Source organism: Harpegnathos saltator, unplaced genomic scaffold (assembly GCF_003227715.2).
Source record: "Harpegnathos saltator strain DR-91 unplaced genomic scaffold, Hsal_v8.6 scaffold12, whole genome shotgun sequence".
NCBI classification, from domain to species: Eukaryota; Metazoa; Arthropoda; class Insecta; order Hymenoptera; family Formicidae; genus Harpegnathos; species Harpegnathos saltator.
The window spans coordinates 448,888-475,926 of NW_020229895.1; the positions used below are offsets into that span (position 1 = coordinate 448,888).

The window sequence follows — 27,039 nt, forward strand, 5'->3', positions numbered from 1 at the left end:
AGCAACGTTTTTCACGTTGCAATGTAGTCTTTCTTCGAATAAAGACAAATAAATTTAAAGTTTAGAAGATGATTTAAACTTTTCTTTCGAAAACGAAAAGTTCTTCGAATATATGGAAAGTGAATGCTACATGTTTTATTAATTTCTTTTCCTCCGTTAATGAGAATCACATAAAGTAAAAAGCGAATAAATAGAATGAATAAAGCCTCACATTTGCCATGCTGCTTCCATTTCTCGTATTTTCTCGATACTCTTCATGCCTTTCGGGAGTTGAGATTCGTAGATAATTCCTGGTTTCCCGGCAGTCCTGATGATGGCTCGCGTCTCGTCCATACCGTAAAGATTCGTAGCTCTGCATAGATACTCGCCGCTGTCTTCCGGATAGACCCAACCAAAGTTCATCGCTACGTAACCAAAGTCGTAGATAGGTGTGAATCGATTCTTATGGGGCAACGGTTTGCCGTTGAAGAACCATTCGACTTTCATATTTGGATCGCCCACGGGCGCCAATTGGCACTCGAACTTGGTGCTATTCATTTCAACCAGATCAGTCTGATCTTGAATCTGCGTGACGAAACGAGGCGGTTGCTTCTTATCCGCGTCGTACAGATCGTCCTCGGTCAAATGAACCTCCGAAGTGTACTTCTTGATCGTCGCTTCCATCTGCATCAAGGCTTCGGATTTCTTCATGCCCTTTGGCACTTGATTCTGCAGAATGATACTTGGCAATTCTGTAAAGCGGTTAAGTTATTTATTGGTCCGACATAGTTACGTACATAACTGAAGTATAAATGGCTAAAAGAGCAAAATCCAAAAATAAATATACTTTTGCAAGAAACAGAGGCGCGAGTGGTGTCCTCTCCAAGATCGTTGATGGCTTTGCAGACATATTCGCCCGAATCTTCGGGATACACGTACAGAATGTCCATCGATACGAATCCCATGTCGTAAACTGTTCTATATCTATGGCCCGCGGGTATCAGTTTGCTGTTTCTGTACCATTCGATGCGCAGATTCGGATCCTCCTTGGGCTCTACCCGGCATTCAAACCTGATTGGTTCGGATTCGTCGACAGTCGCTGATTGGATTTGCGTGATGAAATGAGGAGGCTGGCGTGGTGCTTCTTCCGCGGGAGCTTGGGTGACTGGTCCCCGCTCCAGTTCCTTTAATTTCTCGCCGCTCATTCCCGTTGGCAATTGAGAGTCGAAGTCTATCGTTTTCTTGGCTATAAAAGAGGAAGGATCTTTTTTGTTGTAGATTGCGGTACATGACGAGTTAAAGCGAAGACGGGTATGTAGGATTCGATAAAAAGAAAAATCGGCTTTATTGTCTGTCTTCCTCGATAAAATCAAGTTCCTTGCTGAATATTTTTGCATAAGAATTCTTTAATCTAGGATACTTACATTTGCAAGTAATAGTGGCTTTGGTGGTAGCGGAGCCCCACTTGTTGGTAGCTCTGCAGACGTACTCGCCGCTGTCCCGTGCGTAAGTGTATGACATGTCCAAGGATATAAATCCAAAATCGTTGATCTGATGAACTCGAGAGCCGGTCGCGAATGGTCGACCGTTGTGGAACCAATCGATGCGCATAGTGGAATCGCTGACAGGCTCGACCCTGCAGTCAAAGTGAGTCGGTCCACCCTCCTCGACTTCGATGTCCTTAAGTTCGACGGTGAATCTGGGTGGGTTCGGTTTCTCCTCCTCAGCCAAGATCTCGTCTTTCTTGTACAAAGATTCCTCCAATTTCTGAATGCTTTCCGTGCCGGTTCTGAAGTTGCTCGGTAGTTGAGGCTCCAAGATGATACCCTGACGACCACGCACTTGAAGCTTGCACGACACTGTCGCCTCACCGTGACGATTGGTGGCTTTGCAGGTGTACAAGCCAGAATCGCGTTGATAGCAATTTGCGACTTCAAGAATGACGAAACCAAAGTCGTGAATCGTCTTCACCCTGCTTCCGGCGAGAAGAGGCTTGCCATTGTGGAACCACTCGACCCTCATGCTGGAGTCATTGACCGGCTGTAGCCGGCACTCGAAGTGAGCGAGGGAATTTTCGGCCAAAGTCAAATCCGAAGGAGTTGTGATGAACTCGGGCGGTCTTCCGGTATCGTCGTCAGGAGTGGCCTGACCTGGAACGCTACCAAGACCTTCCAACTCGGCGATCTTGTCGATTGTGCTCTCCATGCCTTTGGGCAGCTGGGATTCCAAGATAATGCTGCGTTTGCCCGTGCACTTCATTGTGCATGTTGTCACCGCCTCGCCGTAGTCGTTTGTTGCTCTGCAACTGTACTCGCCAGAATCCTCGGGATAAATGGGAGAGATTTCCAGAATGACGAAACCAAAGTCACAGAAGGTGCGGAAACGAGATCCCGTTCGCAATGGTTTGCCGTTCCAGAACCACTCGACCTTCGGGGACAGACCAAGTATATGAGATATATAAAAAGTATGAAATATATAAAAAAAAAATGAACAAAGCGGAGCAAGATGGATTGGATTTGAATTCAAAAAAGCAAAAAAGCCTTACCTTTAATTTCGGATCGTCCGTGGGTGTCAATCGAGCTTCGAAATGCGCGCTTTCGCCCTCGCGAAGACCGTCGATGTTGCTCAACGGCACAGTGAACACCGGAGCCTTGCCACGCTCCTCCACGACCTTCTCGTCCCTCGTACGTATCATCGCGTCCTCGAGGCTTTGGATCTTCTCGAGGCCACCTTCCATACCTTTCGGCAGCTGTGATTCCAACACGAGGTTAGCCTTGGAGAAGCATTTGAGCGTCGCTTTCGTAGAATCCTCGCCGTACTTGTTGACGGCCCTGCACTCGTAAACTCCAGAATTCTCTTCGTAGCAATAGAGTATGTCCAAGATGACGATGCCAAAGTCGTGGAAAGTGCGGTATCGATGGCCGTGAGGGAGCTTCTTGCCGTTGTAATACCACTCGACCTTCAAGTCGGGATCGTTCACCGGAGTTAGTCTGGCCTCGAAGTGCGCGGACTGTCCTTCCACGAGCTTCGTAATGTCGGCAATCTGGGTGATGAATTTCGGCGGTTCAGCGACGGGAGTCGTAGGAGTGGTCGCTTGATCTCCGGTGTAACTCTCGAGTTCTCGGATTCTGGCGAGCGAGTCCGGTTGCAAAGAGTCCAAGTAGACTCCGCTCTTGCCGAAGCACCTGATCGTTGCTTTCGTGAAGTCCTCGCCGTATTTGTTGCTAGCTTTGCAAACGTATTCGCCAGTATCATGAGCCATCACTCCAGCGATGTCCATAACGACGAATCCAAAGTCGGACACCATCTTGAAACGCGAGGAGTGTCGCAGGGGCTTGCCGTTGTGGAACCATTCAACTTTCATGTGAGGATCGCCCACCGGGATCAGGGTGCATTCAAAGTGAGCAGACTGACCGTCTTTCAGGCCGTCCAATGATTGAATGTGGGTGGTGAACTTTGGCTTCTGTCCCTTGGACTTGTCGACACATTCCAGTTGTACGCTTATCTCCGCTTTGCCCCATTTGTTGGTGGCTCTGCAAGTATAGGTGCCGGAATCCTCGATTTTAGTACCAAGAACCTCGAGGACAACCATCCCGAAGGCGTAAACAGTTCTCGTGCGATGACTGGCTTCCAATGGTTTGCCGTTATAGAACCATTCGACCACCATGGTTTGGTCTCCGGTAGGAATGAGGGACGCTTCGAAGTGAGCGATCTCTCCCTCGGATAGATTGGTCAGGTTCTCGAATTGCGACGTGAACATTGGCGGTTGACCCTCTTCCTCACCCGGTGGTAGTCCTTCTTGCCGTTTCAGAGACTCTTCCAAGTCCTGAATCGCCTCAAGACCTTCCTTACCTTTAGGATGCTGCGACTTTTCGATGATATTCTCCTTCGTAGAGCAATAAACTGTTGTCGATGTAAAGGCCTCGCCCGCACGGTTATGAGCCTTGCAAGTGTAAATACCGGAATCACGCTCGTAAACATCCGTTAGATCCAAAGTGACGAATCCAAAATCGCTGGTCATCTTGAAGCGTGAACCGTGTTCCAGGGGTTTCCCGTTGAAGTACCAGTCAATCTTCAAATCTGGATCATCTTTCGGCTCAACTTGTCCCTCCAGATGTAACGGTTCGGACTCTCCCAGTTTAAATTCTGGCAATAGAGGCACCGTCCAGATTGGTTTGGGATATTCGTGCTCGGGAACGTCTTCCGGTCTCCTATATTTGGACAAATAAGCATCTTCAGCTTCCTTCACCTTCTCAAATCCGGCTTCTCCTTGTGGATGTTGCGTTTGCAGATAGATGTTTTGCTTGCTAGTGCACTTCAAAGTACCCGACGTCTGAGCGGATCCTTTCGAGTTGGTAGCTTTGACGGTAACTACTCCAGAATCTTCTTCATAAGCGTGAGTTAGGTCCAGAGCGACGTAGCCAAAATCGTAGGTGGACTTGAATCTCGCACCGGTCGGCAAAGGTTTGCTGTTTAGGAACCACTCAATTTTCATAGTCGGGTCCTTCGACGGTTCTACGTTGCATTCGAAGTGAGCGTTCTCGCCTTCTATGCACTCCACGTTATTGAGATGAGTGATGAACACCGGTTCTTCATAAGTGGGCTCCGCTTGTTCGGTGGAGATCACCTGGGACTGCTCCAGAGCATCAATTTTCGGCAAAGCGTCTGGATGCAAAGTGTCTCCCAAGAGCCAATGACGATCGGCAATTTTCAGGCTGCAAGTTGATACAGCTTCTCCCAGAAGATTGGTTGCTTTGCAAGTGTAGATCGCGGAATCGTCTGCTCTTAGACCGTTGATAGACAACGTTACCAGACCGAAATCGAACGTGCTACGGAGTCTAGTTCCAGTCTGGAGAGGCATGCCGTTCTTGAACCACTCTACTCTCAAATTTGGGTCTGCTCGTGGCTCCACCTGAGCCTCCAAGTAGACACGTTGGCCTTCCTGCAGCTTATCGTAGCTGTCTAAGTGCTTGGTGAAAACTGGAGCTTGTTGCGGGGTCGTATCGACGAACATCTCTGGCACCTTATTCATCTCTGCTTCCTTCAGTTGAATCTTCTGCCAAGCGTCCGCCTGTATGCTGTCCGAATCGATGGCCGATCGCGCCTTCACTTTCAGCGAGATTGACGAAACTGCCTCGCCCGCATTGTTGATCGCTTTGCAAGTGTAGACTCCGGAATCTTCGGGAATCACCTTCAGTATGTCTAACGTCACGTAGCCAAAGTCGTGGCTTACGCGGAAGCGTGAACCTGAGTGACAAAAGTGTTCGTAATACGTTTTGTTGATATCATGAGAGGCTTACAGTTTTCATCGTCAAGTGTTTCTTACCCATTTTCAATTCTATTCCGTTCATATACCACTCGAATCTTAAGCTTGCATCGCCAACGGGAACGACCCTGCATTCGTATCTAGCCATCTGTCCTTCCCAAAGCTCGGTGGGACCAGTCAGTAATTGCGTGAATATCGGCTTATCAAACAGCTTCTCCGGCTCCTCAGGTCGGCCGACTCCTTTATCGGCTTCCAGCAGAGCAATTCTGCGTTGCGCTTCCGGATGTTGCGTGTCGAGTTGTATACTCGCCTTGCCTGTATACGTCGGTATGAATGACGAATTAGATGTTGTGCCTCATTAGGTCAATAGAGAGCTCAAATCATGCGAAAGTGAAGTCACTCACTCTTGATTTTCATCGAAGCCGTGGTAACAGCCTCACCCAACGGATTAGAAGCGCGACACATGTAAACGCCTTCGTCTTCGTCGCGTACGTGAGCGATATCCAAGGAGACGTAACCAAAGTCGTGCACCTTTGTAATTCGAGAACCTGAGAAGAGAATCGCAACGGGAACATAATAATAATTTCGCATTAGTTTTGCGAATATAATAACTTGTACAGTTGCGGGAAACATATTTGTCAAAGTTGGTCCTTAACTTACTTGTCTCGAGCGGCACTTCGTTTCTGAACCACTCCACCTTGAGCATAGGATCGCCCACGGGTATGAGCCTGCATTCAAAGTGCGCGGTATGACCTTCGGCGATGCTATCGATGTTTTGTAGGGGTTGCGTGAAGACAGGTCGCTGTCGAGTTTGAGGCTCCGGCACGTCCGGTCTCTTCCACGGTTGCTGTGCCTCGAGCTCTCTGATCTTGTCCATTCCCTCCGGTCGCTGTGAATCCAGGATAATGCTGTCTCTCGGGATCACTTTGAGCTCGATGGATGACACACATTGTCCTAGCGCGTTGATCGCTCGCACAGAGTACTGCCCTGCGTCCTCTGGCACAGCATGACCGATGTCTAAGGCCACGTATCCAAAATCGAAGGTTACGTGGAAACGCGCTGCTGATGGCAACGGCTTGCCATTGTGGAAGAACTCGATTCGCAGATTGGCGTCGTGCAGCGGCTCCACTTGGCACTCGAAGTGAGCGGTTTGTCCCTCGTATATCTCCGTCGTGCCCTGAAGAAAGGTTTCTAGTTGTATGGAGCTATCTGTTGCACTTCTATTCGTGCTGCAAATGTTTCAACAACCGTAATAACAGTGTTGTTGTCGCTATTACTATGGCTTACCCTGAGCTCGGTGACGAATCTCGGCGGTGTCACTGGTGGTTCCTCAATTTCTAGGCGTGCGGGGCGACCTTGAGCCTCTAATTCGCGAATCTTTTCTAGACCGTCCGGATGTTGGGTGTCCAGGAGAATGCTTCGACGTGCTGTAATTACAGAATGAGTCGCGAGTGCTTCATTTCTCGGGGAAATAAACTCTTTCTTGTTAGTTTTAACGTCTTTCACTTTAGCTTGCAGGAATTTAAGAGATTTTCACAAATCTCTTCTTCAAAACGACGATGTTTTTCACTCGAGTGTCTTCTTCTACGATGAGTATCATCGTTGCCGATGGGTGCTTTCAAATTTTTCACAGGTAGGAAATTGGGTGCCGGATATCTGGTGTCTTTCGCTGACAATTACGCGAGACGACTTGTATTAGCGGTGAATCGATCGAATCGTGTGATTATTCCGAGAAAAACGTGTACCGCGAGACCGAATACTTACAGCCAACTTTGATGGTGCAAGTGTTGACGGCTTCACCGGCCAGATTGGTGGCTTTACACATATAGGTGCCGGAATCTTCGGGATAGGTGTAAAGAATATCGAGAGCGACATAGCCAAAGTCGTGTGTAGTACGGAAACGATGGCCAGTTTTAATTGCGACTCCATTGACAAACCTATTAAATTGAAAGAGAGAAAATTCAATGGAATTACTCGATAATACGTGAAAATTGCTATTGTATCGTTATTATTTTATCTGTGAAACATAAATTTTGAAGCTAGCTTAGGTAGGTAGCGCGCTATCCGTGAATATACCATTCGATTTTCAAGTTTGGATCGTTGATCGGCTCAACGCGACACTCCAAATGTGCGTGTTCGCCTTCCTTGAGGTGATCCAGGTTGTTCAGAGGCGTCAAGAACACAGGTTTCTGATGAATAACCTCTTTCTCGACGTCTTGCTTGACTTCGATAGTTTCCAGTTCGCGGATTTTCTGTAAACGTTGGGCGTCCAACGTGTCGAGGTACAAGCCTTGCTTCGCTGTTCGCACAAATCAGAATGTTAATTTTCTCAAAGTTGAAATAATAAGTCGTTTTAATTGATCAATTCACACATTCGTAAACGAATGTGTAAACTGACAAGTGTAAACACTTGTCAGTTTTGCGAGATACGAAGAGACGAGAAAAGTTATCCTCTTCTCGCTTCATCGTCTCGCATTCTTTCACTTGTTTCGAGAAATTTTCGTCAGAAATTTTATGCGACACACACATGCATTCGGTGGCCGTCGAGGTGACGATATATTCTACCTATGAACAAATGAACGAATAAGAATATGAAATACCACTTACAGTCCACGCTGATCACGCAAGTAGTAACGGCCTCGCCCACGGCGTTTCTCGCTTTGCACATGTAGGTGCCAGAGTCTTCAGGATATGCGTAAAGAATATCGAGAGCAACGTATCCAAAGTCGTAGGTAGCTTTGAATTTATGTCCTTGAGGGATAGGACGTCCGTCTCTGAACCATTCGACGACCATGGTCGGATCGTTTACAGGCGTCAGTGTAGCCTCGAGATGGGCGCTTTTGCCTTCCGGCAAGTGTTCGATGTTCTTCAGCGGCCGGCCAAAAGCGGGTTTCTCAGCGATGACGGCGTCTTCCACGGCCACGCGCTTATATCGCGAGTCGGTCTCGAGGTATTGAATCTTCTTCAACGCGCTTTCGTGTTGCGTGTCGCGAATAATCGATGCACGCGCTGAAAAGCAATTTTCATTGAAGTCTTGGAGCTCACGATAAGGGGCGGTAAGAGAGAAAACTCAAGATAAGATACAATCTACAAGCCAAAGTATAAATCTAAGAGACGAGACTGGTGCAACTGGTTTTCATTACTCACATTTTACGTCAAGATTAATCGAGCTCTTGGCCGATCCCAATCTATTGGTGGCCTGGCAAGTATATGTGCCCGAATCCTCGGCATATACGGTCAACACATCCAACGACGCGAATCCAAAGTCGCAGGTGGTTCTATACCTGTGACCGGTGGACAGTGGTTTGCCATTGTGGAACCACTCCACCTTCATATTGGGATCGGGATAGGGTTCTATGCGACACTCATAGTGTGCGCTTTGACCCTCGACTAGGCTGGTAGGCCCGTTCAGTTGGACCGTAAAGGATGGCTTTTCATTTACCACGATCTCATCCTCCTCACGGCGCTGGTATTTCGAGGTATCCTCTAGGGCTTGGAGTTTCGACAAAGCGCTTTCGTGTTGTGATTCAAATTGCAAGGCCGCCTTGGCTGCATTTCAGAAGAATTTCTCGTCATAATGTGATTGCGAGTGTACATTAATGCCATTAATATTAACGCACAGTCGACAAAAAACTACGAGCGAAAATCTTTAACCAAAAAACAAAAGACAGCAAAAAATGTTAGCCATTATTATCGCACAAGCAGATAATAAACGGCAGCAGCGAGTAAATTCAGCAACATTCAGCTAGGTGGCTCAGCGAAAAAATATATAAAATCGATGGTTGGGTAAAAATATCCATCTTCAAAATGTCGCTTTAATTTAGTTTCAGAGCGCAATAGTTATTGATTAATGTAGGAGCTTTTGCATGATGTGCTAAAGGTAAATGCTAAAGATAAATTGCGCGATTCTATATCTAATAAATTACATTGCGGACTGAAGATAATTCATTAATTAATCGATACCTGAATAATAGCGCGTCGACAGTCACAACAGCATACTTACACTGGACGAACAACGTTGCCGAAGTAACCGCCTCTCCGAGCTCGTTCGTCGCACGACACGTGTATGTACCTGATTCTTCAGGGTTAACGTACTTCATGTTCAAAGCGACGTATCCAAAGTCGTGCATAGTTGTCACGCGATTCGCTGTCGTAAGATGAAGCGATGAAGGATTATGGAACAAATTTTATAAACCATGACACGGATATAATTTCAAGCTGTAGACTTACAAGCTGAAATGGGAACTCCATTTCGCAGCCACTCCACTTTGAGTTTTGGATCTCCAACCGGGATGACGCGCGCCTCGAAATGCGCCGCTTGATTCTCAGCGACGCGGAGGTCCTTGATCGGCATCGTGAAGACAGGAGCCTGCGTGACAATCTCCTCGGTTGTGGTCTTACGCTGATAACGAGACGTGTCCTCCAAAGTGCGAAGGCGCTGAAGCGTCTGTTCGTTCTGTGTCTCCGTGTAGATTGATTTCTTGGCTGTTGACGAAAACGGAATTAATTGATGACGTTGCTCCATCGGAGCACTGGATCGAACTGATCGTGCAAGAAATGTCTCTCTCCTTTTTATTCGAGAAGCCGAAAACTTACAGTGGACAACAGCGGTCGCGGAGGTGATAGCTTCGCCGATGATATTCTTGGCTCTGCAGGTGTACGTTCCCGAGTCTTCGGGATACGCGTACATGATGTCGAGTGCGACGAAACCAAAGCTGTTGGTCTCGACGAATCTTGAGCCCGCCTTCACCGGCACGTTGTTGTGGAACCACTCGACTTTCATAGTCGCGTCGGACACAGGAATCAATCGGCATTCGAAGTGTGCCCGTTGGCCCTCTTTTATCTCGACGTTATTCAGCGAAGTTGTGAAAATGGGAGCTTGAGTAGTAGTCTCTTCGATAACTTCTTGTCTTTGGTACTTGGACCTGTCCTCAAGATAGTGGATCTGCTCGAGCCCAATCTCGTTTTGCGTGTCCGTTAGAATTTGGGCGGTCGAGCGACACGATAACGTACAAAGTACCTCGTCGCTGCCTATCAGATTAACAGCGCGACAGGTGTAAGTACCAGAATCCTCGGCAATCAGATCGATCACGTCTAACGCAACGTAGCCGAAGTCGTGAATCGGACGGAATCGGTGTCCTGTGAGAAACCAATTTGCATGAATTGTCTGATTCGATGTCCACAGGAGTAATAACGTTTCAGTTGACAGTAAGGATGAAGAAAGAATAGATCGGACGATGGGAGAGATATGTTATTGGAAGAAATATATAAAAAATATAAACGATGAAGAAATATATATATATATATATATAAAAGAGATATGATGAGTGAGATAAATAAATTACCTATCGTTACTGGACGACCGTTCTTGAACCACTCGACTTTCAAATTTGGATCTGTCACTGGCTCCAGTTTGCACTCAAAGTGAGCGTGTTGTCCTTCTCGGAGGTTCTCTTGATTCTTTGGCTTCGTGATGAATTTCGGCTTCACATTGACGACTTCGTCGATGAATTCGTGCCTCTTGTATCGCGAAGCATCCTCGAGATATTGTATCCTCTCCAATCCTTCGGGATGTTGCGATTCCAGAAGCAAGTCCTTCTTCGCGTGTACTCTCACGGAGCACGAAGTGACTGCCTCGCCGAGTTGGTTTCTCGCTTGGCAAGTGTACACGCCAGAATCTTCGGGATAGACTCCGAGAATGTCCAGTGCTACGTAGTCGAATTCGTAAGACGGTCTGAATCGGTGACCAGTCTTCACAGGACGTCCGTTGACGAACCAATCGACTTTCATGGTCGAGTCGCCGACTGGCTGAAGGCGACACTCAAGATGGACGTTGGTCAGTTCCACGGTCTCGATGTTGTGCAAGGGTCGAGTGAACTGAGGCGCTTGCATCACAGTGACCTCCTCTTGTTGAGTCTTGCGATATCTGTGCGAACAGAAGAAGAAATGAAGATAAATAATGGTGGAAACGTTGAAAAACCACAACACAGATGTCGTACGGGAGAGAACGAACCTCGATGAATCCTCCAACATCTGGATCTGCTCGAGCGATTGCTCGTTCTGTGTTTCGGTGACAACGTCGGATCTTCCGATTACTCGGACGCAAGCAGAAGTGTGCGCGGTACCCAGATGATTAGTGGCTCTGACCGTATATTCGCCCGAATCGTAAACGGTAACGTGCACTATGTCGAGTGCGACGAATCCGAAATCGTAGTAGGTCCTAAATCTGGAGCCAACCGTGATAGGACGTCCGTTTTGGAACCATTCGACTCTCATCGTCGGATCGCCCATCGGTTCCAAACGACACTCCAAATGAATATTCTTGCCCTCGCTGACTGGCTTAGGGTCGCTCAGCGGCTGGATGAAAATAGGTTTCGACTTGGAGATCTCTTCGATATGGTAGTACGGTTCGATGAATTTTGATTCCTCTAAGCGTTGAGTCTTCTCGTAAGTGCCGCGATGCATGCTGCTGGTGTCTATGCTGGAACGCGCTAAAATACGAAAGAGGAAATGGTGAATGGTGATTCGCGAAATTTGCGCTGTTAGTCGCGGTCAAGGTCTCAAATTGTAATTCAAACAGCGGCTCTTACTTTCTACGACCATAGTGGCAGACAGACGAGCTTCTCCGCGTGAATTTCTGGCTACAACAGTGTACGTGCCGGCGTCTTCAGGCCGCACCTGAAGGATATCGATGGAAACATAGCCGAAGTCATGATATGTCTGGATTCTATTAGCCGCGGTAATGGGCTTGCCATTGTGGTACCACTCGATCTTCATACTAAGATCGCTCTGAGGCTCGACGCGCGCTTCAAAGTGTGCTCTTTGGCCTTCCACGATCTTATTAGTGCCCTTAAGATTGCCTAAGAATCGTGGTGCCTGCGTGACCTGCGATTCCTCCTGGATTTGCCGCGTGTACCTGCTGGAATCTTCGAGGGACTGGATTTTCTGCAGGCCCATCGGATGCTGACTGTCATAGATCACATCGTTCTTACTTATCACACTCAATTGAGCAGTGGTTTGAGCTTCACCGGCTCTGTTGTAGGCTCGGCAGGTGTACACGCCAACGTCGTGTATCGTTACGTATTTGATGGTCAACGCCACGTAGCCGAAATTAAAGAAGGTTGTAATCCGGGAACCTGATCCGAGAACATGAAGACAATGAGACACAGCCTGCCTTGCGACACAGCGACACAGAGACTGGCTGTCTGAGACAGCCAGTGTCAGACAGCGTTAACGCTAAAAATAGGCTTTATCACTCACTAGCTTCTACAGGTCGTCCATCCTTGAGCCATTCGACACGGAGGTCGGCATCACCGACTGGTTCGAGGCGCGCCTCGAAATGAGCAAAGCCGCCCTCTCGTATGCTGCTCTGATCCTTAATAGGCGATTTAAATTCCGGTGGGCTACTCGGTTCAGGTTGCTCATACACGTACTTCTGGTGCATGGCCTGTTGATACGCTTCCAACTCCTCGGCAGCCTCGATGTATCTCAGTTGCTCGGGGATACCCAAGTCTGTAGTTACGCTTGTTCGCGCTGCGCAAAAGCGAAAAAAGAAAATGAGTGAAAATCAATTGAGTTGAGCGGAATACATCGAGCAATTGCTCAAAGTTCAAGGTTTATTGCGTGAACATCAGAGACTCACCGAAGACACGGAGAGTCGCGGAGCTGATGGCCTCTCCCAAGCGGTTCACAGCCCTTGCTGTGTAAGAACCTGCATCTTCAGCCCGTAGGTGCATTATATTGAGCGAGACGTATCCGAAGTTGAAGATGCTAGTGATTCTTGAGCCTAGAAGATGATTCGGTGATTGGGATATCCTTAAAAATTAATCGCCGTTAATCGCCATTAATCGCCAGACGTTAAAGACTTACTGGCTGTGATTGGTTTTCCATCCTTGTACCACTCCACTTTCATGGTGGGGTCGCTAACAGGGGTCAATTGCGCCTCGAAGTGGGCGTTTCGACCTTCCTGTAGCTCACCAAGATCCTGGAGCGGGCGGATGAAAACCGGCCGCTGTGAAGAGGTCTCCTCCACGCTCTCCTGCCTTTGGTACTTGCTGTAATCCTCGAGCTGTTGAATATACTGGAGACTGTCGGGGTGTTGGCTCGCTTGTTCAATCGTAGCGCGTGCTGCAAGACGCAAAATTTAGCTTGCTTTCGCGTGAAAACACATAGGAAAATTTCGTAAAACTTCGTAAAACTTCGACTCACGGGTCACGCTGAGGGTGGCGCGAGACTCGGCGACTCCGGTCGAGCTTACGACGCGGCACAAGTATTCGCCGCTATCTTGAAGAACGATACTAATGAGATCGAGCGAGATAAAGCCAAAGCGAAAGATGGATGTTGCTCGGGAACCTGCAAAAGACACACCCGTGGGTGTGTGCGAATCAGTCATCGATTCGAGGGTGCTTCGCGGTCGTATACGATCAGTGTTGCACAACAAGCATTACTCACTCGCGTCGAGTGCTCTGCCGTTGACGTACCACTCCACCCTCATGGTAGGGTCGCCCACCGGTTCGATTCTGGCCTCGAAGTGAATTCGTCCACCTTCGATCTGATGGACGTCCCTTAGCGGTATGATGAAACGTGGCGGCGGGTAAATCTTATCTTCCTCGGATGGCGGCAAGTAGGGTTTCGCGCGCTCCACGTGTCTCAAGTAAATCACTTCGGGGCCAGGCGCTGGTCTGCGAACGTTCATCAAGCATGAATAATCACCGTTATATCTCGACTAAACTCACCGAGAGACAGAACAACAACAACAACAAGACTCGATAATTGATTTGATGATTTTAGGGAAATATTTGATTGCTTCTTTCTCGTCGAGACTCACTCTGGTTCGATGATTTTCGTCGGTCGGGGTAAATTCAGGCGTCTTGGTTCCGGGGCCGTGCCTTTCGGTGTCTCGATAAAGAGCCGCGCTCGGGTCGCGGTGGAGCCGGCTACGTTTTGCGCGGTGCACTGGTACCAGGCTGCATCAGAGAATTTGGCGCGAGGGATATCCAAAGTCGCAGCTCCGCTACCGTCGCTCGATATGCGTACGTCAGGGCCGGGGGTTATCGGCACGCCGTCCTGTTGCACGCGGGCAAGTTGGAAGTGTGAAAAGTCGGAAGATCGATGCAACGAGTAAAATTCGGCGAATCTTACCTTTTGCCATGTGATACGCGGAATCGGCGTGCCGACTGCGCGCGCCGTGAAGACCACGGGTTCTCCTTCCTTCACGCTCGTGGTGACGAAGCGCTCGACGAATTTCGGCGCGACCACTTGCTCCTTCTCGAGGACGCTCAGGTTACATTGACATGAGGTTTCACCGGCCTTGTTGCGAGCGATGCACGTCACGACACCGGCATCGACGCGACTCACGTTTGTGATCATCAGCGAGTTGTTGCCGGACTCGTTCACGAGGATCTTGTGTGTCATGTCGTTGGCGACTTGTTGGCCGTTTATGTACCAAGTCACCTCGGGATACGGGCGGCCGGTTACGCGACAGTCGAATCTGGAAATAATTGATCGTCAGATCGTCTCTTCGGTTGATACCAGTGAAGATTATTTGAGATCGTGGAAACTAAGATGCGGGAAAGGAAAAGTCGGGGGGGGAGATCACCTGGTCATCTTGCCCTCGGTAGCTTCCCTATCCGTACAGGTGCGAACGAAATTTGGCGGCAATGCTTTTCCAGAGTCGGTGGACTCGGTGGTCGATTCTACTTGTTGAGTCTGAATGAATTCCCTCTGATGCGCTTGATACGGGACTTGATCCACCTGATCGCTCGGCTCAATCGCTAGGTAAGCGGAGCTGACAGTGCAGCCTTGAGGGTTCTCGGACAATAAGGTGTAATGGCCGCTGTCTTCCGACAGAGCCCCTCGGATTCGCAAGGTAGCCTGCTGATTCGAATAGCTCGTCTCCACACGTTGAGAGTCTTTGATCCGCTGGCCGTTCTTGAACCACGTTAACTGCGACACCAGGAGCAAGATTAGATTGAGATAACAAGGGGATAGCTAGCGCAATAACCGATACAGTCCGATACGACTTGAACTCACCCTCGGTTTAGGATTGCCGGTTATCTTCGCGGTGAACACAGCGTCCGATCCTTCGACGAGTTTCGAGTTTCTGGGTTTCTGCGTGATCTGCGGAGGTGCTACCGGACCTAGGGCGCGTTCGACTGTCGTGGAAATTTGCAAGTCGGACTCGCCGACGAAGCGGCGAGTGATCGACTCGCGGAACTCCGTTTCGCGCAACAGTCTGTATTCGAAGGTGTCGACCTGCACATTCCAAGAGCGAAGTGTTGAGGTTGAGGTGCTGAGGTTCTGTCGGAGGTTCTGACGGACAGTCGGCAGGACGGCCGAATTACGATACCTTAAAGTCTTCGATGCTCATCGATGTACCATTCATGTAGCTTCTTTTATCTACCGTTTGCTGGTAGCTTCGTTGCTGGAAGACTTGACCTCCGGTCTGCATCTTCTGTTCGGTCGACTGGAAGCTTTGCGTAAACTCCTTCTTGTAACTGTCTGCCAACTGTTGCGCCGGAAGACCGAATCCCTCGGGTTGTATGTAAACGGAGCAGATCGCTTCGCCTGGGAAGTAAGATGATGGTTAGCCATTTCTCCATCGTGTTGTCCTGCTGAGATTTACAAATTCGCCAAATTTCCCCTCTGATAATAGCTGGTCCTCACCATATTGGTTCTTCGCGCTGCACGTGTACTCGCCCTCGTCTCCTGGACCGATCTGATTAATTTGGAGGGTGACGACTCCAGTATTGTCGTCATACGACATTCGAATTTTTCGTGACTCCAATAACGGCGTATTCTTGTGCGTCCAAGAGACCGTCGGCTTGGGATTGCCCCGCACGCAGCCTTCGAAAATCGCATTGCCGCCCTGCGCGAATCGCGCATTTTTGAAGATTCGTTCGAAAATGGGCGGCGAGGGATCGCCGGGTTTACCGGTGAATCTATATCGAGAAGATTTTATTGGAAATATCGCTAGAGCAACATTTATTTTTTTCCTCGCAAAAATTACGATAGATAAAGGCAGCGTTACTTACACTGGTACCATTGGTGACGTTTGCATCACGATCTCCCCTTGAACTGCAAAAGCAAAAAAAAAAATTAAAGTTGGTTTAACTATTTGACGTAAGATTAATAACGATAACGATTGAACGTGAACATATATCGTTCTGGCGACTCCCGCGCGGAAAGTGTCGCCTAAATTTATTTACTCCGTTCAGAACTTTGTAAATTCGATCCGGCGAGAGGCGGATCGCGAATCTTCATTTTCGCAATGGTCAGTTCTCTCGGGTTAACGAGTAAATTGGTTTAAATTACGGCGCGTCCCGGCGTAGACATAACTTGATGAAAAAATGCGGTATCGCCATCGCGCGTAACGGCGACAGGGAAAAAACGGCGTCAACGGTTCGCTTCCTCGATTCGTTCTAGCCCAGTTGGGAAGTACGACAGAAGTAATACGAAGAAGCAACACGTGTATACTCATGAGGACAAACAAATGCACGGAATGATTTATATATGATGATAATTCGCAGCTTTGTCTAATCAGCAGGCGAATCCTCCGGGCGGATAAGTAACAGCTAATTGGCTCTCCCGGACGATTAATTACAATCCCAAGGCAAGAAATTAATTTGATATTGTACGTACGGAGAAAATTAAATATATTTTGAGAGAAAATTAAATATGAAGAGACCTACGTTTTCCGCGCAAATGCGATTCGACGTAGCTCGTCGTTTTCTAAGTGTATCACTGTCCTGCTTTTAAATTTACATCGTTCAGTTGATACATATTAAGCCTGATGAGTAATAATTTCCCTGCAGTGAATCTGAGTATAATTTCCCTGTAATAAAATTCATCGTTTTCCCCACATTTTGCGTCGGCCGAGTGTGCGCCGCAACGCATTCGCGAGCCGCCATCCGCGAACCGCGGAATCACGGAGCCGCGAAGGGGGCGAAGGACGTAACGCGCTGCTACAAGCACGGGATTGTATTTTTGCATTCGGATGAGGATCACGTTACCGTGATCCATTTTAGGCGCAACTATCTTTGCCCGGCGCTGCGCGTCGCGACGCGTCTACGCCGTGCCCGGACCAATCGCGTTTCCCGTTACGCAAAGGCAGTCACTGACCAAAATAAAATCGGCTCTAACGCTCCTCTCTCTCTCTCTCTCTCTCTCTCTCTCTCTCTCTCTCTCTCTCTCTCTCTCTCTCTCTCTCTCTCTCTCTCTCTCTCTCTCTCTCTCTCTCTCTCTCTCTCTCTCTCTCTCTCTCTCTCTCTCTCTCTCTCTCTCTCTCTCTCTCTCTTCCTCTCCCTCCCTCCCTCTCCCTCCCTCTCTCCCCCTCTCCCCCCCTCTCTCTCTCTCTCTTCCTCTCTCTCTCTCCCTCTTCCTCCCTCTCTCTCTCTCTCTCTCTCTTCCTCCCTCTCTCTCTCTCTCTTTCTCTCTCCTCGCGTGTGCATACATTTTCGCACGGGATTCACGTACTGTACATCCTCGCGCGCTCTTCGATTTGCAAATTTGTATTTTTTCTCCTCCGTGTGCCGCTCCTCTCGGCTTTTCTCCCTCTCTGTTCGTTCTCTGCCGTTCCCTCCCTCTCTTTTCTATTCTCCTGGCACCCTTTTTCTCATCGATCATCAGCCTTCGTCATCAGTCGCATTTCGTACCGATGACGCCAAAGCGCGCTCATTGCGCGATCAGCTGTTTCAGATTTCCAACGCGTCTCCGAAAAAAATACAGATTTGTTCAGCCTGAATTTTCTGCGGCAATGACACGCGATATTTGATGATTAATGACATTAGTCAGAGCGCGAAATAATCCATGACGGACTGCGGATACTTTCAGTCAGGATTTCTCGCTGTAAACATTCGATCCCTCGCAGAAGAAGAGCGGGAGCTTAACTCCGTAGCTGCCAGCGTAACTGCACTGCTTATTGTATTTCATTGTCTTTTAGTTTTACGCGCCTTGAAATATAATCCAACACGTTTCGATGCGCGTCGATGGTGCTAAGATTCATAAACTTGTCAGCACTTGTGTCATTTGGCAGTCGCGGTGTTGTATGTTCGTTTTCACCGTTTCTCCTTAACGTGTCGCGCAGTTGGCAAGATGCTCTAGCGGAACTATCTTCGACAATGAAGATCTAAATCTGCAATCGTTGCTGTATCTATCAAAAATTTACGCGCGCGCGACGTGTCGTATCGTGTCGTGGTGATGGCGGAATATTAAGGCACGAGCATCATACGAGTACCGCGTCATCCTTTGGACTCGCTTCAGCTTCCACCAAGCCTGTCTTGGAAACACCGGTCCAAGTTTCACGCTAGATTCGCGCACTTGCGCAGATTCTGTTGTTGGATTCGTCGTAAAAGTCTGAGAAGTTAGCGGCCGTCGGTATTGGGGGAAATAAGCACGGAGAAAAGTGTGCTAATGAGGATCATATACTCGACTCCATTTCTCCAATTTCATCTTGTGTGTGCGACTAGTAGATAATTAGAAAAAAAGGATTTATATCCCGGGCCTGAGAGCTGCGAGAAACATAATCGCGGCGAATCAGACGAATGCCAACGAGATCGTAATGGACGTCTTTTCGAAACTTTGAAGTTTGCGAGCAGTTTTGGAGATTTTCCAATATTACACTTGTCAAAGCATAGCGCGATATAAGAAATTGCACGTTGCACAATGGCGGATATTTGAACCGGAGCAAACACGTTCGCCTACTTTCTCCACAATTTTACATAATTTCTCTCCGTGCTGCGACGAATTATCTATTTGATTTTACACGAAACGCCGATACGCGAGACGATATTATACTTCCTCGCGAATAATCGATAGGTCAAGTTGGAGTTTACGGCTCTGACCTTGGCGACATGACACATCGAACTAAATATAGAAAAAGCCCGATTGTTTCGATACTGTGTAAAACAATAACGTAGTTTGGATCGAAATGGAGGTCGCGTAATGCGACGCCACCCTCCTCGCGCCGAGGGCGCGTGAAAGAATTTTTGAAACGGTCACGCCGAAGAGCGCGGAGAACTATCTTTAGAGCTCTCGCAGGGACCGTGCTCCTCGCACGAAAATAGAACGCGGGTATGGTAAGTGTTCGTTGACGGAATATTCGCCAAAAGAAATACACCCGAGTCCTGATTGGTATTCTCTCGTTTAACTCTGTCGCGACAACGAGAAACGAGAGGAATCAATCGTCAAGAGACAATACACCACTCGTATTCCCCGAGCGAATATCAGGCCGGCTCCGGTGCGAGCCTGAAAATTCGCGATTTCGTAATTGCGCGTAAATTTCACAAAATACGGTCGAACGGTAGCGCGACGGATTACGAGTCCAGATTTTTCGTAGAAGTAAAGTTTCCTGCCCGCTCTTGGTGCGAGCTGTCGCTCGTCGAGAATACCGTCTACTCTTCGTCTCTCAAACACATCGTCGCAACTGACCTCTCTGCTGACTGGTGATCTGTTGCCGCGTAACTTGTCTTTCCGTCCGTTGCTGCATGTACTGTTGTTGCTGTTGTTCCTGCATGACGGTCTGTTGCCGCTGCTGCTGCTGCTGCTGCTGCTGCAGCTGCCTCTGTTGTTCCTGGGACTGTTGTCGCTTCATCTCAAGTCGAGGAATCCGATAACTTGGCGGCTCCTTCGAACTGTCGCGAACTTTGTGGCTTGTTCGGATAAACTAATCTAAGGGGATGTCCGTTTTGCGTCTCTCCTCCCCTGTTCTCTCTCTTCTTCGACGTTTTGTCACCTGGGATTGTCAAGCAACTCCCGATGCACAACGACAAACCGGAGCAAATCACTCACGTTTATCCCGCTTCGCCCGGTGATATCGTTTCGTGTACCCTGCTGGTAGCCGCGGCTCAGTCCAGTCAGTCGGCAGAAGTCAAGTCATCATCAAAGGTCTTGTCCCCGAGATTCTTTAAACCAAGACGTCGGTCGAATGCGAATCGGATGGCTTACGACTTGAGGAGAACCGAGCTCCACGAGCCCTCGCTAAAGCGCAAGGAGATGGAGAGGGTGGCTGACATGGTCTGGGGTGGGGACGTCGGGCATTGAGATGCCCGACGTCCGCGGACGCCGAGGAGGAAGATGAAGAATAATATAGCGTGTACACACGCACACAGCTTGTCACAGCTGCGACATGTACGACGCTCGGAGATGAGAGTGCTCGGGAACGTCGGTATTAAACATGGAATATACCGGCGAAATATTGCGTCTACGACGTCAATCGCGCGTCCGCTCGCTGCGACTTGAACTTCAGGAGTCGCGAGCGCGCCCGTTCTTGAATTTTTCCGGCTTGACGATCGGTCTAGAAAAAAGGAGAAACTCGGCGATTCTCGCACCAGACGAACATCACGGGGTGACGACAACAACAATTCGCCCTAGCCGCTGTACAAGATAATTCGACAGAAGAACCCGCGGTTTGTGCATCGCCGGATGCAGAGCGGTAAAAGTCTCACGCAGCGTTCTTGCGCTCACTGACAGCCGCCCACGCATCTCCACATTATTACCCCCTCCTGTGCTCGCTCTCCGTCTCTCTTTCGTCGTTCCCGTTCCGAGCACTCTCTTAAGCCTGGATGCACACGGTGGGTACATTTCTCTGCCTTTCTCTTTTCTTTACCTTCCTCGCGCCTCTCGGCCGTTTCTACTCTTCGTCGAATATATCCATAAACCTCCAGATTTTCCTCTCGTTTTTCCCTTCTTTTTGCAATGTGCGCGAGCACGGTTTCGTGTGTTTATTTCGGCGCAGAGCGAGCCGCCCTCCTATTTTCTTAATCTTCCTCTCCTCTCTTTCTCTCTCTCTCTCTCTCTGTCATCCTCCGTCTCTCCCTTTACCTCGGTCTTTAGTTTCACGGCCGGACTCGCTCCATTCGATTCGTTTCTCACGTTTATTCTCTCTTTCTCCGAGCAGTTTGGCGGTAAAAGAGAAAAAAACACCGTTGTTGCATACGTGCGTGGGCTCGGCCAAGTTTAGCCGCGGGAGCAACCCTTGCGACTCCGAGAGCGCACCGCGTTCATAAATTTGAGCCGCCCAGCCGTTGCGCACCATATTCTAAAAGCGTATATGCACTCCTATCAGTGCGGCTAACAACAACGCGGGGGATCATCTTATAATAACTGACGACTTGCACTCTCTCTCTCTCTCTCTCTCTCTTCGAGAGGCTCTCTCAATAGCATTTGGCGCACATTGTGAAGCGGAAAGCCCTCTTGTGGGATCCCGATCGGGACTGATCCGTTTCAGCTTCCACGCGAACGCGAGTACTTTCGCGGATCTCTCGAAAGCACTCGAAGCATACTCCCAGATCAAGCGCGGGTTGGTTCTGCGCATGCAGAATCCAATGGAAACGATCCTATCTAACCGTTAGCATTTTATACACCGACGAATCGGAGCGAAACACGCATCAATCGTGAGACTTGTATGCTGCTCGAGCAAGGTGTGCGCACACAAACGAAACGCGTCTTCAGTCGTAATGTACACCTGAGATCGCAATTAATTGATATGAATCAGTTGTGTACATTGTGTGTGTGTGTGTGTGTGTGTGTGATATGCGTATGCGCCGCGCGTATACGCATCCTCGTCACGAATCGTCGGTGCCGATGCAAAGTGTCTGCGAGCGTAAAACGATGACGATGAGAGCGCAAAGGGAAGGAGGCAGACCTCCCTCGGTTCGTGTTCGCGCTGAGAACATCGGTAAGATCATCGCGAGGAAGAAGGTGGGTCACGCGTGAATCACCGCGTTTCGTCCAAGATGCCGCATAGCGACTCATCTATTTTCAGATTCCCCGAGAAATAATTTCGGGTGAGATGACGAGGGGCCTTCGCACCCCCCTCCCCTCCTTTCTGTTCCTCTCTATGATTCAAATAACGAAGTGAGTGTTTTGTACGTGTCGCCGAGAGCGATGAGAAGTCTCGCACACTCGATCGCCAAAAATTCTATTTCGAGTGACTACAATGAGCAATTATCGTCATTAAGAACTCTAGACACAGCCGAGGAGCGCACGTATGCCTCGCCTATAAAGTTTCGTGTATTTCTTTTCAGAGCTACACACTTTTCATTCGCGGTTGACGCAAAGAAGAAAATGATCTCTGATACCCACCGATTTCCTCGTTACGCGGCACATCATGACTGCGCGATGGCGGTTTCACGTCCAAACGTAAATCACCGTCGTCGTTGCGAGAGGCTCCGTTTCTCGTGCCGACGCTACCTAATTCACGCCCAACGAAATTTGTCTCCTTCATCGTGTCGAGCTCGCTCGTCGTTCTCTCGCCGTTGCCCCTCTCTATGAAACTGTCGTGTAATTCGATGATAGTTTGATGAGATGACGACAACAGAGATCGCTCATTGAGTTCTCGTGAACGAATTACATGAAGGCACAACTACCTGTCATCTTCTACGGTCAATCCGAAATCATAAAAGGACTCATGCGGTTGCTCGCAATTTGTCCGAGCGGGTTTAACGTCCTTGTCTTGCGACAGAAATAAGTCTCTTAACGCTACGTATTTTGGCGAATCCTCCGGAAACCATTCGGCCGCGCTCTCCTGCTTATCGCGCTGATCGCCATGCGCCTGTGATGGTGCGACCTCTGTAATTAAACGGTAATGACAGCGATACTGTTTGGTGAATGTAACGTGACAATCAGCGCCTACTCCGCACGTTATTATCCGCGCGCGATTGGATCGCGGAGAAAATTATAGATTATAGAGCTCTCCTGCAAATACGGTCGCTTGTTTTTCTTCCGTGTATTTTTGGATCGTCGACTCACATTTTCCTCCGCATTCCGCGAGATTACTTTACTATCTATTTTCATACCGGATCATCCGTTCCTCATGCAAGAGACGAGTCGAGTCTGATCATTTCTAAGAGCCGTTGAATTCTTACGACACAAAACTCATGTGCTTTTGTATTTTTCGGATATCGAGTTAACATTTTGATCGCTACGTTGTTGTCTGTTTAATTTTAACACACGGGAAAATTCATCAATCCTCGCACGAAAGAAATTTATACAAAATGTAACACGTTTTTGCACACTTTCGCGCTGCTGACGTTGGTTACATTGCGAGTTACGTTACATGCCTATCCGAGATATCGACGATGCTGCCGTATCGCCCTGTCAACGCCAAAAGCCAGTTACGAGAGGCAGAATAGAGAAAGGGGAGATGGAGTACAGGCGAGAGAACATGAAATAATTTGTTACACCATTGCCCATGTTTATATTGTAGAGGAAGCACACATTTATTTACATAGTATATAAGTATTGCTGACCATACGTAAACAGCGACATTGATGAATTGCAGTTAACTCCTTGCGACTTGAAATACACACGTTTTGCTACGAAATTCTACTACGAAAGCGATACCTCTCGATCTTTGTTTCTATTTTTCTTTTTTATCTTGATATTGAAGATTATTCGACTGCAACTTGTAGAATTTGCGCGTGGTACCTTCTTACGAAATTGCTTGAAAAGTGCTTATTTTCTGTGGCTGTGCCACCTTTTTCGTACTTCCGAATGCGCGATTTGTCTCCGTCGGCTATCAGACACAAGGAGTTAATGGCACGACAATTTGTTGCGAAGCGATACATGCCCCCATGTGATAAAGTCCCACATTCCGTTTACAGCTATAAAACATCGATCCCTCGTGTTCTAAGCGAAGACGAATTAACGTGGAAATTTATCAAGCTACCGAGTGAAAAGCGCAGCCGCATCCGGGGCGATCGGGTATACCTCTATTGCATACCTCTATTCGATATTTGTTAATAAATAATAATCTTATAGCTCGTTTTTAAATAATATAACTACGTTCCACCGATACGTCACGACTTGTAAAAGTAAAGCGATGTAAAGTAATATCCATCTTTGGTTCAAGATATATATAGGAAAAAGGTTTCTTTCATCATCTCCTATTCTACCGGATGTTTCACTTTCAGTCATAGTCAACCTCAATAGAGATTCAAAAAAAAAAAGAAAAAAAGGGGAGTACTGCAACTCTTGCTTCCGGCAATTCCGGCAAGGAACGTTTGATATATATTTAGGGGGAAGTCTTGAATATATTTTAGCGAAGACAGAGAAGAATAGAAAGTTGGAACAAGGCGAGCGAGCGAGCGAGAGAGAGAGAGAGAGAGAGAGAGAGAGAGAGAGAGAGAGAGAGAGAGAGAGAGAGAGAAAGACGTAGGCATAGACGAGAGATGAAGAGTATAGTATGCGCGTAGAATCAGAAGCTTCTCTTAAAACTCCTCCAACACGATCGAGATATTCTATATGCTGTTCAATGAAGCGTTCTCTCTTAGCTGTCGCACTTTGCTTTTCCGTTGGCCACCAGCCACCAGCTCACCGTCGACTAGCTCGGTCCACCGCTCTGTCCACCGCAACATTGCTTCGTACATTCATGCGAAATGCAAGAGAAACGATTGTGCATATTTGGACAGAGCTAGTCTGCTGTCGCTCTGTCGATTAGTAGCTCTACCGATTTTCGTCCCTTCATATAGCGATACATTGCCGACCATCCCCAACCAGAAGCAAACTAGAGGAAACCTCTTACCATCGAGTCATGTTCGTTCGTCGTCGTCGTCGTCGTCGTCGTCGTCGTCGTCGTTGTCAAGTGTGTTTGCCAAAACACTTTCTTGCTGCACGGAACACGTCTTGGGCGTCGTTATTACCTTCACTTCTGATTAATTTGCGGCTGACTTAAATTAAACTCAAGCGATACGAAACGACGCGGCACACCGACAGATCGAGGTTAACAATCGAATTCTCCACCACCTTCGCGTTTATCGACCGCTCGATCGATTTCTTCTTTCATCTCGCTCGATCTTTACGAAATAGGAGCGTATATAGATCGTCTGTTACCTGGAACCTCCAAGTTGGCCGAAGTTACGGTGGAACCCAGACTATTCGTTGCCGTGCACGCGTAGGTCCCGGCGTCATCTGCGCGAAGAAATGAATTGCATGTAGACATGCAAAAATGACTCGATGTGCAATGAGGCAATTATCAAAGCTTGTAGTAGCTGTTAAATGAGGAGGAAAACAAGCACAGTCATACCTGGGAAAGCTCTCAGTATGGTGAGACGACAAACGCCATTCCTGTACTGGATGTCGTGGCTCGCAGAATTCTCGACGATCCTGTGGTCCTTCGACCAGAGGATATTGGGCTGCGGTTCAGCCTGTACGATGCACTCGAATCTAGCCGGTTGCCCGCTTACTACCGCGATATCTTTCAGAGGCTAGAGTTCACAATCGCCACAGTGAATTCGCTGGTGTGTGTCATTGACTCCACAACAACAAATACTATTGAAAAGTTCTCGACATTACCGTGATGAAGGTGGGAGCCTTTTTTGGCAAAATTTCGAGGTACGGCTGAATCACCTCCTTGCTCGATGGCACGCCGTTGCTCGTCGGCCATGGTGAACCTACGATGTTCGATAAGGTAGCTGATATTGCGCGGCTGTTACGCGGATGATACGAGCGCGGAAGGACGATACTCGTGCACAAGTAGTCCGCAAGTAATGAATTGTTAAGGGGCTGAAGAAATACATGTTAGTAGGCGAAGAAGAATGATAAGCGTGTGGGCCATCGAGACAGCACACCTCGAGAAGAATCCGAGCGGGGAGGGAGAAAAGAGAATACAGTCTCAGTACGGTGTAAGTGACTATCTATTCGAGATCAGCGAGAGAAAATAACAACAGAGTAGAGTAAACAGGAACGAGCGGTCAGTGCGACCGTAGCCAAGCGAGCATACAAGAGCTCGAGGATAATCGAAGTAAAACTGCTCGAGGGTAAAGCACGTTCTCAGCGTCGGCAGGTGCGTGTACCTGCGGAGTCTACGTTGCTGGGTGGTCCAGTGGCGCTACTGTATCTCGGAGAGAGGCTCGGCAAGCTCGGACTGAGAGAAAGCGGGCTGGGCGTTATGCGATCCCACTTGGAGGGTGAGCAAGGTATGACGAGGCTCGGAGGAGTCATCGAGCTATCCACGACGCTCTCGCCGGCCGTTTGCTTCTTCTTCAAGTTCCTCGCGTCTTCGGCCTCGGAGAACTCGCTCTCCGAAGTCGGCTCCCACTTGACGCTCTTCGAGTTCCCGAATTTGCTCGCGGGCTTGCTCTGGCGGCTCGGGAACGCGCCCTTCTTCGCGAAACCGTTCGCTTTTCGCTCGGTGAACTCGTGGACTATGGGTACTTCTATGTCGCTGGCGCGTCTCTGGCCTTGGATGCTTTTCTTGCTGCTCTCGACCGTCCTCTTGCCCTCGCCGGGCAAAACGATGCCGAATTCATAGCCGAAGTCGTACTTGAAGTATATCAGTCCAGTGTCCGGATCGATATGTTTCGTTCCTGTTTACGCCAATGAGCGTTACATGCGTTACTTATCTCGCGCCAATTTACCTATGCTTTTATTCTCATGTGTGACTTTCTTACGTTTAGACAGGCAGGAAGATAAGGTAATAGGTATGTTGCTGGTTACCGTGCTCGGAGACTCGCGACTCTTCTCTGTAAGTTCTCGGCTCGTCGCTGTCGGTCGTCACTCTCGTGTCGGCGGGTTGCTTCAGTATCGGCTTACCCTGCCTCAAGTCTGACTGGATATCGCTGACGAATTTCTCGGTTTTCGATTTGAAGCTGCTCGTCATGTCGCTCATGTGACGCGATGCGATGTCTGCGGGTGTTTCAGATCTTTGCATTACGCGGGACGACAGTCCGGTCACCTCCACCCCAAACGAACACAAAGAAGCTACGGACTCGAGAAAAAGAGTTGAAGCGAGCAGCTTGCGAAACGAAAAATGTCGGAGGAATTTAGAAACGATTGCCGATCGGGTGATGATCGCA

The 27,039-nt window shown here is 48.5% G+C and overlaps 2 protein-coding genes across 18 annotated transcripts in view; both read right to left on the bottom strand.

Annotated features, from left to right (window-relative positions):
* The window catches only part of sls (sallimus), an 84,956-nt gene extending 62,472 nt beyond the window's left edge, over nucleotides 1-22,484 (bottom strand). For 10 of the 16 annotated variants that reach the window (XM_025305145.1, XM_025305121.1, XM_025305132.1 and 7 more), the window contains exons 1-31: nucleotides 19,673-20,175; nucleotides 16,279-16,321; nucleotides 15,911-16,185; nucleotides 15,594-15,811; nucleotides 15,278-15,499; nucleotides 14,844-15,190; nucleotides 14,387-14,735; nucleotides 14,073-14,311; nucleotides 13,697-13,926; nucleotides 13,454-13,597; nucleotides 13,115-13,372; nucleotides 12,888-13,031; nucleotides 12,506-12,778; nucleotides 11,836-12,381; nucleotides 11,259-11,736; nucleotides 10,591-11,171; nucleotides 9,842-10,384; nucleotides 9,476-9,730; nucleotides 9,249-9,392; nucleotides 8,393-8,794; nucleotides 7,853-8,254; nucleotides 7,322-7,544; nucleotides 7,010-7,182; nucleotides 6,533-6,672; nucleotides 5,906-6,422; nucleotides 5,650-5,793; nucleotides 5,306-5,560; nucleotides 2,525-5,226; nucleotides 1,404-2,406; nucleotides 827-1,225; nucleotides 212-731 (exon numbers count right to left, since the gene is read on the bottom strand). In XM_025305145.1, coding sequence (XP_025160930.1) covers nucleotides 212-731; nucleotides 827-1,225; nucleotides 1,404-2,406; nucleotides 2,525-5,226; nucleotides 5,306-5,560; nucleotides 5,650-5,793; nucleotides 5,906-6,422; nucleotides 6,533-6,672; nucleotides 7,010-7,182; nucleotides 7,322-7,544; nucleotides 7,853-8,254; nucleotides 8,393-8,794; nucleotides 9,249-9,392; nucleotides 9,476-9,730; nucleotides 9,842-10,384; nucleotides 10,591-11,171; nucleotides 11,259-11,736; nucleotides 11,836-12,381; nucleotides 12,506-12,778; nucleotides 12,888-13,031; nucleotides 13,115-13,372; nucleotides 13,454-13,597; nucleotides 13,697-13,926; nucleotides 14,073-14,311; nucleotides 14,387-14,735; nucleotides 14,844-15,190; nucleotides 15,278-15,499; nucleotides 15,594-15,811; nucleotides 15,911-16,185; nucleotides 16,279-16,321; nucleotides 19,673-19,835 — 12,332 coding nt within the window. In that variant the 5' untranslated portion in view covers nucleotides 19,836-20,175. Of the gene's footprint in view, nucleotides 1-211; nucleotides 732-826; nucleotides 1,226-1,403; nucleotides 2,407-2,524; nucleotides 5,227-5,305; nucleotides 5,561-5,649; nucleotides 5,794-5,905; nucleotides 6,423-6,532; nucleotides 6,673-7,009; nucleotides 7,183-7,321; nucleotides 7,545-7,852; nucleotides 8,255-8,392; nucleotides 8,795-9,248; nucleotides 9,393-9,475; nucleotides 9,731-9,841; nucleotides 10,385-10,590; nucleotides 11,172-11,258; nucleotides 11,737-11,835; nucleotides 12,382-12,505; nucleotides 12,779-12,887; nucleotides 13,032-13,114; nucleotides 13,373-13,453; nucleotides 13,598-13,696; nucleotides 13,927-14,072; nucleotides 14,312-14,386; nucleotides 14,736-14,843; nucleotides 15,191-15,277; nucleotides 15,500-15,593; nucleotides 15,812-15,910; nucleotides 16,186-16,278; nucleotides 16,322-19,672; nucleotides 20,190-22,327 lie in introns of those variants that run through there. The other 6 variants (XR_003113899.1, XR_003113895.1, XM_025305133.1 and 3 more) reach the window with 4 other exon arrangements.
* Nucleotides 22,485-23,870: 1,386 nt separating this feature from the next.
* LOC105184334 (titin) overlaps nucleotides 23,871-27,039 on the bottom strand; it is a 34,688-nt gene continuing 31,519 nt past the window's right edge. For both annotated transcript variants that reach the window (XM_025305153.1, XM_011143049.3), the window contains 5 exons: nucleotides 26,681-26,869; nucleotides 26,038-26,550; nucleotides 25,538-25,635; nucleotides 25,269-25,449; nucleotides 23,871-25,153 (listed from right to left, as the gene is read on the bottom strand). In XM_025305153.1, the coding sequence (XP_025160938.1) occupies nucleotides 25,041-25,153; nucleotides 25,269-25,449; nucleotides 25,538-25,635; nucleotides 26,038-26,550; nucleotides 26,681-26,869 (1,094 nt within the window). In that variant the 3' untranslated portion in view covers nucleotides 23,871-25,040. The remainder of the gene's footprint in view (nucleotides 25,154-25,268; nucleotides 25,450-25,537; nucleotides 25,636-26,037; nucleotides 26,551-26,680; nucleotides 26,870-27,039) is intronic.